Source organism: Carcharhinus amblyrhynchos, chromosome 7 (assembly GCF_965287045.1).
Source record: "Carcharhinus amblyrhynchos chromosome 7, sCarAmb.v2.hapA, whole genome shotgun sequence".
Classification (NCBI taxonomy): Eukaryota; Metazoa; Chordata; class Chondrichthyes; order Carcharhiniformes; family Carcharhinidae; genus Carcharhinus; species Carcharhinus amblyrhynchos.
The window spans coordinates 124747129-124762674 of record NC_137330.1 but is presented as its reverse complement, the minus strand read 5'-3'; the positions used below and the strand labels follow the sequence as shown (position 1 = coordinate 124762674).

The 15546-nt window shown below is 46.0% G+C and overlaps 1 protein-coding gene across 1 annotated transcript in view; it reads right to left on the bottom strand.

Moving 5' to 3' along the window:
• abcc10 (ATP-binding cassette, sub-family C (CFTR/MRP), member 10) overlaps window positions 1-15546 on the bottom strand; it is a 185868-nt gene that overhangs the window by 124750 nt on the left and 45572 nt on the right. Inside the window, exons 5-6 of the mRNA XM_080193456.1 lie at window positions 14726-14915; window positions 5972-6049 (exon numbers count right to left, since the gene is read on the bottom strand). Of these exons, the coding sequence (XP_080049582.1) occupies window positions 5972-6049; window positions 14726-14915 (268 nt within the window). The remainder of the gene's footprint in view (window positions 1-5971; window positions 6050-14725; window positions 14916-15546) is intronic.

Genomic DNA, 15546 nt, shown 5'->3' with positions numbered 1-15546 from the left:
TCTGCACCGACCACGATCCCACCCAGGCCCTACCCCCCATATCCTTACATGTTATACCCACTAATCCCTCTAACCTACACATCCCTGGACACTAAGGGGCAATTTCTTAGTACGGCCGATCAACCTAATCTGCATATCTTTGGACTGTGGGAGGAAACCGGAGCACCCGGAGGAAACCCACACAGACACGAGGAGAATGTGCAAACTCCACACAGTGACCCGAGCTGGGAATTGAACCCAGGACCCTGGAGCTGTGAAGCAGCAGTGCTAACCACTGTGCTACCGGATAACAACAGCAGCAGCCAAAGCAGTGGAACCACGGCTGGCTCTGTTGTTAAACAGGGAGGGACAAAGAAGACTAGAGCAATAGTTATAGGAGACTCTATTAGTTAGGGGTACAGATAGGCATTTCTGTGGATGTGAGAGATTCCAGGATGTATGTTGCCTTCCTGGTGCCAGGGTCCCGGATACCTCTGAACGGACAAAAAGCTTTCTGATGGGAGAGAGTGAACAGCCAGAGGTCGTGGTACATATTGGTACTACCGACATAGGCAGGAAGAGTGATGAGGTCCTGCAGAAGCAGTTTAGAGAATTAGATAGAAAGTTAAAAAGCAGGAGGTCTAGAGTTGTAATCTCAGGCTTACTCCCTGTGCCAAGTGCTAGTGAGGCTAGGGTTTAGGAAGATAGTGCAACTCAACATGTGGCTAAACAGCTGGAGGGAAGGTTTCTGATATCTGGACCATTGGGGTGTCTTGTGGGGCAGATGGGACCTGTATAAGAAAGATGGGTTGCATCTAAACTGGAGGGGCACAAATATTCTGGCCGGGAGGTTTGCTAGTGTCACACGGGAGGATTTAAACGAGTTTGGCGGGGGGTGTGGGGCACGAAGCAAAGGTGAAGGGGAACGAGAGTGTAGGGCCAGTAAGACTCAGAGAAACAGTAGCAGGGTGGGGTTGCAAATGAGAGAGAGTCTGGTGGCCTGAAATGCATTAGTTTCAATGCAAGAAGTGTAACAAGTAAGGCGAATGAATTTAGAGCTTGGATTAATACTAGGAACCATGATGACATTGCCATTACAGAGACTTGGTTAAGGGAAGGACAGGATTGGCAGCTAAACATTCCAGGGTACAGATGTTTCAGGTGGATAGAGGGGGATGTAAAAGGGCTGGGGGATTTAGACTACTGGTTAAGGAGAATATCACAGCTGTACTCTGGGAGGACACCTCGGAGGGCTCATACAGTGAGGCAATATGGGTAGCGCTCAGGAATAGGAAGGGTATAGAACATAGAACATAGAACATAGAACATTACAGCGCAGAACAGGCCCTTCGGCCCACGATGTTGCGCCGACCAGTTACAAAAACAATGACCCACTAGCCTATACCAATCCCTTTTCGTCCATAAACCTATCCAGAGATCTCTTAAACGCCCCCAAACTAGACGCATTTACAACTGCAGCAGGCAGGGCATTCCAATCCCTCACCACCCGCTGGGTAAAGAACCTACCCCTGACATCCGTCCTGTAGCTACCCCCCCTTAATTTAAAGCCATGCCCCCTCGTGCTAGCTTTCTCCATCCGAGGAAAAAGGCTATCACTATCCACCCTATCTAAACCTCTAATCATCTTATATGTTTCAATAAGATCCCCTCTTAGCCGCCTTCTTTCCAACGAAAACAACCCTAAATCCCTCAGTCTCTCCTCATAGGACCTCCCCACCATACCAGGCAACATCCTAGTAAACCTCCTCTGCACCCTCTCCAACGCCTCCACATCCTTCTTGTAATGCGGGGACCAGAACTGCACACAGTACTCCAAGTGCGGCCGCACTAGAGTAGTGTACAGTTGCAACATTACACTGCGACTCCTAAATTCAATCCCCCTACCAATAAACGCCAAGACACCGTACGCCTTCTTAACAACCTTATCTACTTGATTCCCAACTTTCAGGGATCTATGTACACACACACCTAGATCCCTCTGTTCATCCACACTATTCAAAGTCCTCCCGTTAGCCCTATACTCGACACATCTGTTGCTCCTACCAAAGTGAATTACCTCACACTTCTCCGCATTAAATTCCATCTGCCACCTCTCGGCCCAGCTCTGCAACCTATCTAAGTCTCCCTGCAGACTATGACACCCTTCCTCACAATCTACCACACCTCCAACTTTGGTGTCATCAGCAAATTTACTAATCCACCCAACTATACCCTCATCCAGATCATTAATAAAAATTACAAACAACAGTGGCCCCAAAACAGATCCCTGAGGCACACCACTCGTAACTGTACTCCATGATGAATATTTACCATCCACCACCACCCTCTGTCTCCTATCTGATAGCCAATTCCTGATCCAACTTCCTAGATTACCCACAATCCCATACATCTGCATTTTCTGCAGAAGCCTACCATGGTGAACCTTATCGAACGCCTTACTAAAATCCATATATACCACGTCAACTGCCTTGCCCCCATCCACCTCTTTGGTCACCTTCTCAAAAAACTCAATAAGGTTAGTAAGGCACGACCTACCCGCTACAAAACCATGCTGACTATTTCTAATCAATTCATTACACTCCAAATAACTATAAATCCTATCCCTAATAATTTTTTCTAAAACCTTGCCCACAACAGAAGTAAGACTCACCGGTCTATAATTCCCGGCAAAGTCTCTGTTCCCCTTCTTAAACAATGGGACAACATTCGCTATCCTCCAATCCTCCGGGACTACACCAGAGACCAATGACGACCTGAAGATCTGAGCCAGAGGCTCTGCAATCACCTCTCTAGCCTCCCAGAGAATCCTAGGGTAGATCCCATCCGGACCAGGGGACTTATCTATTTTCAGCCCCTCAAGAATTTCCAGCACATCCCCTTTATCAACCGTAATACTGTCTATTTTACACCCCTATAGTCACAATGTTGAGGGTTTACTATAGGTCACTCAACTGCATGTGTGCAGAACTTGGCTATCAGTCTCTACTCAGTGACTTTGTGTAGTCGTGAAGGCTGCCTTGGAGAACGCTTACCCAAAGATAGAACATAGAACATTACAGCGCAGAACAGGCCCTTCGGCCCACAATGTTGCGCCGACCAATTGAAAAGCAATGACCCACTAACCTAAACCAAACCCTTTCCATCCATAAACCTATCCACGGATCTCTTAAACACCCCCAAACTAGGCGCATTTACAACTGCAGCAGGCAGGGCATTCCAATCCGTCACCACCCTCTGGGTAAAGAACCTACCCCTGACATCCGTCCTATAACTACCCCCCCTTAATTTAAAGCCATGCCCCCTCGTGCTAGATTTCTCCATCAGAGGAAAAAGGCTATCACTGTCCACCCTATCTAAACCTCTAATCATCTTAAATGTTTCAATAAGGTCCCCTCTTAGCTGCCTTCTTTCTAACGAAAACAACCTCAAATCCCTCAGTCTCTCCTCATAGGACCTTCCCTCCATACCAGGCAACATCCTGGTAAACCTCCTCTGCACCCTCTCCAAAGCCTCCACATCCTTCCTATTATGTGGGGACCAGAACTGCACACAGTACTCCAAGTGCGGCCGCACCAGAGTTGTGTACAGTTGCAACATGATGCTGCGGCTCCTAAATTCAATCCCCCTACCAATAAACGCCAAGACACCGTATGCCTTCCTAACAACCTTATCTACTTGATTCCCAACTTTCAGGGATCTATGTACACATACACCTAGATCCCTCTGCTCATCCACACTATTCAGAGTCCTACTCTACACATCTGTTATTCCTACCAAAGTGAATTACCTCACACTTTTCCGCATTAAACTCCATCCACCACCTCTCGGCACAGCTCTGCAACTTGTCCAAGTCTCTCTGTAAACTATGACACCCTTCCTCACTATCTACCACTCCTCCGACTTTGGTGTCATCAGCAAATTTACTGATCCACCCAACTATACCCTCATCCAGATCATTAATAAAAATTACAAACAGCAGTGGCCCCAAAACAGATCCCTGAGGCATACCACTCGTAACCGAACTCCATGACGAATACTTACCATCAACCACCACCCTCTGTCTCCTATCTGCTAGCCAATTCCTGATCCAATTAACTAAATCACCCTCAATCCCATACATCTGCATTTTCTGCAGAAGCCTTCCATGGTGAACCTTATCAAACGCCTTACTAAAGTCCATATATACCACGTCAACTGCCTTACCCCCATCCACCTCTTTGGTCACTTTCTCAAAAAACTCAATAAGGTTAGTAAGGCACGACCTACCCTCCACAAAACCATGCTGATCTCCACATCATGACTACCATCGGTCAAAGAAGACAAAGGGTGGGAGTGGAAGGATGCATTTCTGAATGGAGGGCTGTAACAAGTGGTGTTCCTCAGGGATCAGTGCTGGGACCTTTGTGATTTGTAATGTGTATAAATGATTTGGAGGAAAATGTAACTGGTTTGATTAATTTGCGGACGACACAAAGGTTGGTGGATTTGTGGATAGCGATGAGGACCATCAGAGGATACAGCAGAATATAGATCGCTTGGAAACTTGGATGGACAAATGGGAGATGGAGTTTAATCCGGAGAAATGTGAGGTAATGCATTCTGGAAGATCTAATACAGATATGAAATATACAGTAAATGGCAGAATGCTTAGGAATATTGATAAGCAGAGGGATCTGGGTATACAGGTACGCAGGTCACTAAAAGTGGCAATGCAGGTGGAGAAATTAGTCAAGAAGGCATACGACATGCTTGCCTTCATCGGCCGGGGCACTGAGTTTAAAAATTGGCAAGTCATGTAGCTTTATGGAACCTTAGTTCGGCTGCACTTGGAGTATCGAATTTGTCTTTCATATGTCTTGCCTCCTTTCCTCTCAACAATATTTCTCTCTCCATAAAACTGAGTCTGCAATAAACTGGGTCCTCTGTTATTTGTCATTTAATGATTTGGATGAAAATATAGGGGGCATGATTAGTAAGTTTGCAGAAGACACCAAGACTGGTGGCATAGTGGACAGTGAAAAAAGTTCAAGACTGCACTACCATTCAATTCAATATGATCATGCAGTCTGCATATCCCACTCCCACTTTCTGTCCAGACCCCCTTGATCCATTTAGCTACAAGGGACACGTACAGCTCCCTCTCAATCATATTCAATGAACTGGCCCAAACAGCTTTCTCTGATAGAGAATTCCACAGGTTCACAACTCTGAGTGAAGAAGTTCTTCCTCATTTCAGTCCTGAATGGCTTACCTCTTATTCTTAGATTGTAGTCCTGGACTTCCCCAAAATCAGGAACATTCTTCCCGCATCTAGCCTGTCCAGTCTCACCAGGATTTTATATATTTCTATGAGATCCCCTCTCATTCTTCTAAATTCCAGTGAGTACAAGCCCAACTGATCCAGGTTCTGCCATTCTGGGAATCAGCCTGGTGAACCTTTGCTGGACTCTCTCAATAGCAGGAATGTCCTTCCTCAGACAGGAAACCAAAACTGCACACAAAACTCAACCTGTGGTCTAACTGTAACAAGACATCCTTACTCCTATACTCAAATCCCCTCACTATGAAGGTCAGTATGCCATTAGCTTTCCTCACTGCCTGCTGTACCTGCATACCAGCCATCAGTGACTGTTCCACCATGACACCCAGGTCACATTGCACTTCCTCTTTTCCTAAACTGCCACAATTCAGATAATAATCTTCCATCCTGCTGACCAGTAATTTCTTCATTTGGGGTTCATTTGTAAATTTGGTTCTTTAGGTTTACAAATCCCCAGGCGGATCCTAACAACAGAAGGAAGTAGAATATGTGTCTAACATTTCAAGTTCCTGTTTACGTTGTAAATACTCACAATGTAACTGGAGTACTATTATCTTCTTTTATCTCTCTGACTGGAGGGATTTCCCTTGGACGATTTATTTTGCTAGCAGGATTTATACTCTCTATTGTTTGGCAGGAGGGTACACTTACCCACAGCTTTCTTTTTTGAAGATTTTTTTTGTGTACTTGTTTGCCCTTCCTCGGTGGACAGAATTTGATCAGGGGTACCTATACAAAAAACAAAATAAGTCAACAAGCAAAACCTGGGGACAACGAATGAAACTTAAGTGTCTTGGAGCCAACTTTCTGTCTCAATGCGAGTCTGAGCCCACCAATAGGAGGCAGACAAATGCAGCCAATGATATTTCTTAGCCTCTTTGGCAGCATTTGACCTTTGGTGTCTGCTTATTAGACACTCCCAGTCAGCCCCCCAAGTCCTGTTTGAGACTTTAGCATTTCAAGAGGTTGCCACGTGAGCAGAGGACCTTTCGACTGGCCCATCAAGTAGTTACAGGCCAGTTGCTTTGCTTCCTTCATGGAATCATACCGTGAAGAAAGCCATTCGGCCCATCGAGTCTGCACCTACCACAATCCCACCCAGGACCTATCACCATAAACCCATGCATTTACCCTAGCTAAACCCCCTGATGCTAAGAGACAATTTAGCATGGTGAATCCACCTAGGCTGCACATCTTTGGACAGTAGGAGGAAACCAGACTACCCGAGGAAACCCACACAGACACAGAGACAGTGTGCAAACTCCACACAGAAAATGACAGTCAATTTGTCTTACACTAAACTGAAGATAGTGTGACAATTTCATTGATAATGCATGTCGTCTGATACTTTATCAAAATAGTTCGCATTTTTGTGTGAATCTGGACAGGAAAAATTCTGGATTGAGTGTAGGGATCTCCAACAGAAAAGAATCAAAGTGGATCCCTCCAGAAGGTTTCTGCCCTAGACGCGACTTATATGCTCAAGCTATCAGGAGGTGTGTCAACACCAGATTTATCAGCTGCACTCACAAGACAGCCCTGAACATCAGCCAAGCACAACGCAATGAAATCTGCACTCTCAAGACCAACCGCAACATTGTCATCAAACCAGCGGAAAAGGAGGGGCCATCGTCATCCTGAACAGAATGGGTTACTGCAAAGAAGTGTACCAACAACTGAACAACCAGGAAGACCACTGTTAACCGCATATTCGATCAAAGAACACATCCACCAATTCAACACACTGATCAAGGCCTTCAGACCTTCCCAGCACCTTACATACTCCCTGCATTGGAGATCTCTACTGCCTCCCAAAGATACACAAGGCAAACACACCCAGCCGTCCCATCATATCGGGCAACGGGACCCTGCGTGAGAACCTCTCCGGCTACGTCGAGGGCATCCTGAAACCCATTGTACAAAAGAACCCCCAGCTTCAGTGGTGACACTACGGACTTCCTAAGAAACTCAGCACACGTGGAGCAGTTGAACCAGGGACACTCCTCGTCACAATGGATATCTCGGCGCTCTACACCAACATCCCCCACAACGATGGCATTGCTGCGACTGCCTCGATACTCAACGCCGACAACTACCAAACTCCATAAGCAATTTTACAACTCCTCCGCTTCATCCTGGACCACAACTCTTCACCTTCATCCAGACACATAGAACAGCCAATGTGACAAAATCTGCACCTCAATATGCCAACATCTTCATGCACAGGTTCGAATCAGACTTCTTCACCACACAGGACCTTCAACCAATGCTATACACTAGATACATCAATGACATTTTCTTCCTTTGGCCTCATGGTGAACAATCACTGAAACAACGATATGATGACAGTAACAAGTTCCATCCCACCATCAGACTCATGGACAACTCTCCAGAATAAGTTGCATTCTTGAACATACGCATCTCCATTAAGGATGGTCACCTCAGACTCTACTGCAGGCCCACGGATAACCACACAAAGCTCCACCTTTCCAACTTCCGCTATGAACACGTTAAAGAAGCCATGCCCTATGTACAAGCCTTCCATATACACAGGATCTGCTCAGACAAGGAGGATCGCAACAGATACTAACAGATGCCTTCCTAAGAACAGGATGTTGTGCTCAACTCTTCAATCAACAGTTCCGATGCGCCACAGCCAAAAACCGCACCGACCTCCTCAGAAGACAAACATGGGACATGGCGGACAGAGTATCCTTCATCGTCCAGTGCTTCCCCAGAGCGGAGAAACTATGACATCTTCTTCAGAGCCTTCAACATTTCATCATGAATATCTCGCCAGGGCCATCCCCAGACCCCACTACTTGTCTTCAAACCTCAAACAGACCATTGTCCACAGGAAACTACCCAGCCTTCAGCAGAACTGTGACCACGACACCACACAACGACACGTGAGAACACTATCCACCAGGTACACAGTACATACATGACAACTTGATACGCTGCAGAAAAGGGTGTCCCGAGGCATGGCACATTGGTGAGACCATGCAGACTCTACAACACCGGATGAATGTTCACCATTCTCCAATCACCAGGCAAGACTATTCCCTTCCTATTTGGGGAACACTTCAGCAGTCACGGACATTCAGCCTCTGACCTTCGGGTAAGCGTTCTCCAAGGCGGCCTTCACGACACACGACAGCGCAGAGTCGCTGAACAGAGACTGATAGCCAAGTTCCACACACATGAGGACGGTCTCAACAGGGATCTTGGGTTCATGTCGCACTATCTGTAACCCCCGTGACTTGCCTGGAGTTGCAAAACCTCACTTACTGTACTGTCTGGAGACAATACACATCTCTGTAACCTGTACTTAACCCTCTGTCCATTCACACTGTCTGAAAACACTCACATTCCAAGCATTATCTTGCAATTTTGTCTATGTCTATATATGCCCTGTTTGTGACCCAGCTCTCCACTCACCTGAGGAAGGTGCAGCGCTCTGAAAGTTCATGATTCCAAATAAACCTGTTGGACTTTAACCTGGTGTTGTGAAACTTCTTACTGTCCCCACCCCAGTTTAACACTGGCATCCCCACATCATCGTTATCACAAGCAACTGGGTATAGCTCAATCACAGGGCAGATTCTTGCAAGGGTTGTATTAAACCATCTATTAAAAACATTACAGATGATGTTCACCCAGAATCACAGTCTGGTTTTAATGCTAACCATGGGAGATCTGATATGATGTTATAGCAAGGCCACGACAAATACACAGTGCACTATCAGTTTTTTTGTTATTCATTTTTGGGACATGTGTGTCACTGGCTGGCCAGTATTCATTGCCCATTCTTAATTGTCCTTGAGAAGGTGGTGGGTGAGCTGCCTTCTTGAATCGCTGCAGTCCGTGCGCTGTGTGTTGACCCACAATGTCATTAGGAAGGGAATTCCAGGATTTTGACACAGCGACTGTGAAGGAACAGTGATATATTTCCAAGTCTGGACGGTGAGTAGCTTGGAGGGAACCTTGCGGGTAATGGTGTTCTCATTTATCTGCTGCCCTTGTCCTTCTAGATGGAAGTGGTCACGGGTTTGGAAGGTGCTGTCTAAGGATCTTTGGTGAATTGCTGCAGCGCATCTTGTAGCTAGTACACACTGCTGCTACCGAGCGTTACAGGTGGAGGGATTGAATATTTGTAGGTGTGATGCCAATCAAACAGGCTGCTTTGTCCTGGATGTTGTCAAGCTTCTTGAGTGTTGTTGGAGCTGCACCCATCCAGGCAAGTGGGGAGTATTCCATCACACTCCTGATTTGTGCCTCGTAGATGATGGACAAGCTCTAGGGAATCAGGAGGTGAGTTACTTGCCGCAGTATTCCTAGCCTCTAACCTGCTCTTGTAGCCATTGTGTTTATGTAGTGAGTCAGTTGAGTTTCTGGTCAATGGTAAGGATGTTGACAGTGGGGGATTGAGTGATGGTTACACCATTGAATGTTAAGGAACAGTGGTTATTGGTGATGGTCATTGCCTGGTATTTGTGTGGCACGAATGTTATTTCCACTTGTCAACCCAAGCCTGAGTATTGTCCAGATCTTGTTACATTTGAACATGGGCTGCTTCAGTATCCGAGGAGTCACGAATGGTGCTGAATGTTGTGCAATCATCGGCAAACATCCCCACTTCTGACCTTATGACGGAGGGAAGGTCATTGATGAAGCAGCTGAAGATTGTTGTGCCGAGGACACTACCCCAAGAACATAAGAAATAGGAGCAGGAGTAGGCCATCTGGCCCTTCGAGCCTGCCCCACCATTCAATAAGATCATGGCTGATCTAAAGTGTCTCAGTTCCACTTTCCCGCCCTCTCCCCATAACCCTTAATCCCCTTGCCTACCAAAAACCTATCTACCCGTGTCTTAAATATATTTAGCGAGGCAGCCTCCACCACTTCAACGGGCAGAATTCCAGAGATTCACCACCCTTTGAGTGAAGAAGTTCCTCCTCAACTCCGATCTAAACTGCCTCCACCCCCCCCCCCCCTCCCACTTATCTTGAGGCTGTGCCCTCGAGTCCTGTCCTTTCTAAGCGGGAAGAATCTCTCTGCTGAGGGACTCCTGCAGAGATGTCCTGGAGCTGAGATGACTGGCCCTCCACAACTACAACCATCTTCCTACGTACCAGGTATGACTCCAACCAGCGCAGAGTTTTCCCTCTGATACCCATTGATTCCAGTTTCACTAGGGCTCCTTGATGCCACACTCGGTCGAATGCTGCTTTGATGACAAGGGTTGTCACTGACCTAACTACTGGAACTCAGCTCTTTTATCCATGTTTGAACCAAGCCTGTAATGAGCTCAGGAGCTGAGTGACCCTGGAAAAGCCAAACTGGGTGTCAGGGAGCAGGTGCTGCTTGATAGTGCTGTCGATGACTCCTTCCATCACTTTCCTGATGATCAAGAGTAGACTGATTGGGCGGTAATTGGCTGGGTTGGATTTGTCCTGCTTTTTGTGTACAGGATATTCCTGGGCAACATTCCACGTTGTTGGGTAGATGCCAGTGTTGTAACTTGCTCGAAAAACTAAGCTAGGGAAGCAGCAAGTTCTGGAGCACAAGTCTTCAGTACTACTCACAGATCATAGAAATTCTACAGCACAGAAAGAGGCCATTCGGCCCATCGAGTCTGCACCAAACAAAATCCCACCCAGGCCCTACCCGCATATCCCTACATATTTACCCACTAATCCCTCTAGCCTACACATCTCAGTACACTAAGGGGCAATTTTAGCATGGCCAATCAACCTAACCCCCACATCTTTGGACTGTGGGAGGAAATCAGAGCACCCAGAGGAAACCCACGCAGACATGGGGAGAATGTGCAAACTCCACATAGACAGTGACCCGAGCCGGGAATCGAACTCAGTTCCCTGGAGCTGTGAAGCAGCAGTGCTAACCACTGTGCCACCGTGTCACCCAAATGTTGCCGGAATGTTATCAGGGCCCATTGCTTTGCAGTATCCAGTACCTCCAACTGTTTCTTGACAGCACATGGAGTGATATCCTGATTCCCTTCCTGAGCTGTGAGCCAGATGGGTTTTACTGACAATCAGTCATCAGTAGATTCTTAATTCCAGATTTAGAACATAGAACATAGAACATTACAGCGCAGAACAGGCCCTTCGGCCCACGATGTTGCACCGACCAGTTACAAAAACCATGACCCACTAGCCTATACCAATCCCTTTTCGTCCATAAACCTATCCAGAGATCTCTTAAACGCCCCCAAACTAGACGCATTTACAACTGCAGCAGGCAGGGCATTCCAATCCCTCACCAACCGCTGGGTAAAGAACCTACCCCTGACATCCGTCCTGTAGCTACCCCCCCTTAATTTAAAGCCATGCCCCCTCGTGCTAGCTTTCTCCATCCGAGGAAAAAGGCTATCACTATCCACCCTATCTAAACCTCTAATCATCTTATATGTTTCAATAAGATCCCCTCTTAGCCGCCTTCTTTCCAGTGAAAACAACCCTAAATCCCTCAGTCTCTCCTCATAGGACCTCCCCACCATACCAGGCAACATCCGAGTAAACCTCCTCTGCACCCTCTCCAACGCCTCCACATCCTTCTTGTAATGCGGGGACCAGAACTGCACACAGTACTCCAAGTGCGGCCGCACTAGAGTAGTGTACAGTTGCAACATGACGCTGCGACTCCTAAATTCAATCCCCCTACCAATAAACGCCAAGACACCGTACGCCTTCTTAACAACCTTATCTACTTGATTCCCAACTTTCAGGGATCTATGTACACACACACCTAGATCCCTCTGTTCATCCACACTATTCAAAGTCCTCCCGTTAGCCCTATACTCAACACATCTGTTGCTCCTACCAAAGTGAATTACCTCACACTTCTCCGCATTAAATTCCATCTGCCACCTCTCAGCCCAGCTCTGCAACCTATCTAAGTCTCCCTGCAGACTATGACACCCTTCCTCACAATCTACCACACCTCCAACTTTGGTGTCATCAGCAAATTTACTAATCCACCCAACTATACCCTCATCCAGATCATTAATAAAAATTACAAACAACAGTGGCCCCAAAACAGATCCCTGAGGCACACCACTCGTAACTGAACTCCATGATGAATATTTACCATCAACCACCACCCTCTGTCTCCTATCTGATAGCCAATTCCTGATCCAACTTCCTAGATTACCCCCAATCCCATACATCTGCATTTTCTGCAGAAGCCTACCATGGTGAACCTTATTGAACGCCTTACTAAAATCCATATATACCACGTCCACTGCCTTGCCCCCATCCACCTCTTTGGTCACCTTCTCAAAAAACTCAATAAGGTTAGTAAGGCACGACCTACCCGCTACAAAACCATGCTGACTATTTCTAATCAATTCATTACACTCCAAATAACTATAAATTCTATCCCTAATAATTTTTTCTAAAACCTTGCCCACAACAGAAGTTTTATTGAATTGAAGTTCCACCACTTTCTGTGGTGCAATTTGAACCCAGGTCCCCAGAACAGTAGCTGAGTTTCTGGATCAATAGTCCAGCGATAATACCACTAGGCCATTGTCTCCTCATCAGGATTTATATATACTCATAGGCCTGACTAAACCTTGTGAAAGTGAGAGTTGATCTGTTCTATTCTACTTGTTCATTGAACTAGGATGGCCAAACAAGCTTTTCAAAATCTTGTGCCCACTGCACAATGGCACAGCTGGACATGTTAGGATCCATGGTGAGATGCCCAATGCTATTGCATTAAAAGGTGACATAAAGCAAGGATGTCTCAAAGAACCCCAAGACTTCAATCTCTTCTTTCCTACAATGCTGAAGGAAGTCACCAGAGGCATCATACAGCTTCCATAGAGGGAAGCCCTTCAATCTGGGTGCCTCCTGCAAAGTCACACAGCTTTCGTATGTGGATAATTGTGTCCAAACTGTTCACAAAAAGAAGACATCTAGACTGTGGCAAACAAAATCTCGAGTGCTGTCAAAGATCAAGGGTCTGTGCCAGCCAGCAATAGACACATGCTATGAAGCATCAGATATAATTATTGATGGTTGTAAAAATAATTCTCACAACTTTATACTGTGGTTTGCAGGGATGCTGCTATTGATGAAGAAAGCATGGTCTGCCAACAGCCAAGTCCATGATTGTGTCTGGAAGCTGCCTGACATTAAGCTGAAAACCAAAGTCAAACTCAAACAGACCATTGTCCTGACCACCCTGCTGTAAAATGCAGAATTCTGGATCTACTCCAGGAGCCACATCAACGCTTTTTACCAAAGATACCTGAGGTCCATCATGAAAGTTTGATGGCAGGACAAAAGCCACAACAAAGAGGTCCTTTAGCAATCAAGGCTCAACAACATGGAGGCCATCTCCAAAAGCTCAATCTCAATTGACTGGTCAAATCTCTCAACAACATGGAGGCCATCTCCAAAAGCTCAGTCTCAATTGACTGGTCAAATCTCTCAACAACATGGAGGCCATCTCCAAAAGCTCAATCTCAATTGACTGGTCAAATCTCTCAACAACATGGAGGCCATCTCCAAAAGCTCAATCTCAATTGACTGGTCAAATCTCTCAACAACATGGAGGCCATCTCCAAAAGCTCAATCTCAATTGACTGGTCAAATCTCTCAACAACATGGAGGCCATCTCCAAAAGCTCAATCTCAATTGACTGGTCAAATCTCTCAACAACATGGAGGCCATCTCCAAAAGCTCAATCTCAATTGACTGGTCAAATCTCTCAACAACATGGAGGCCATCTCCAAAAGCTCAATCTCAATTGACTGGTCAAATCTCTCACACCAATAACAACAAGAATCCCCAAGCAGATTTTCTTTGGGAAAATTTCTCAGGGTAAACACCAAGGCAACCAGGAGGAATGTTGCAAAGACACCATGAGAGAGAACAGCCTTACAAATCACTCTTGGGAAAACACTGTCTGTGGAGGTCAGCACTGAATCTTGGTTCATCGCATTCCAAGGAATATCCCAAAGGAAGGACAGAGGTAGCAGAGCTGCATACATTCCCCATGCACCAACAATAACAAGTGCCAGTGTTATGGGTGTCCATGCTGATCCTCCATTTATACTCTTCAGTTTTGAGAGGATTGAGAAGACAATGACAATGGCGGTCATGGTACCATGACTGAGACAAGCTTTCAATGCCAGACTTTTTCATTAATTACATGTGTTAATCAGCTGTTGTGGTGGGATTTCCCCTATGGCCCCAGAGAATTAGCCTGGCTCTCAGAATTACTAGCCAAGTTGATATTTCCCTCACTGACAGAGCCCTGAGTGCAATTGTCTCATGCAAGACAGATCAGAAAGTTAACTTGGAATTCTACAGCCCCTTACAGCTCAGTACCACAGAAGTGTACTTACACATCAATTCATTTACTCACCTGTTTCTATAATCTTTCCATTTTCCACTAACACGACCATATCAGCCTTTTCCAGAAACTCTGTCCGATGTGTACAAAGGATCACCGTCTTGACTTTCAAAATTCCCAAAATACAATTTGCTAAAAGGTGACTGGCCACATCTTTATCCACTGCAGCAAGTGGGTCATCAAGAAGGTACAGTTCTTTATTCTGTGGGAGACAATTATGCAGTTTCTGAATTCATAGAATCCCTATAGTGCAGGAGGAGGCCATTCCCATAACCTCACACATTTACCTTACTAACCCCCTGACACTAAGGGGCAATTTAGCATGGCCAATCAGTCTAACCCACACATCTTTGGACTGTGGAAGGAAACTGGAACACCTGGAGGAAACCCACGCAGACATGGGGAGAACATGCAAACACAGACAGTGATCTGAGGCCTGAATTGAACCCGGGTCCCTGGCACCGGAGGCAGCAGTGCTGACCACAGTACCACCCGCAATTAAAATTCTTCACCATATTCCCCCCCTTACACAGACTCAAATCTCATTTTCAGCAAGGCTGAGTATTGGTATTAGACATCTGTGTTTCAATCACACTTCACATATCAGTTTGAAACCAACACTATGGGTGGAATTTTCCACTCCCCACAGTGGCAGGGATCACAGTGGGCAAGGAAATAAATTTTGCATGATGGAAAAAGTCTGTTTTCCAGCAGAAGGAAACTGGTTTGGAATTCTGCCCTCTGATTTTGATGGTGTGAGGTGAGTTATCCACTGATCTATGTCAGGAATTATATTTATATTTGCATTAATTTGCATCACATGAGTTCTCATG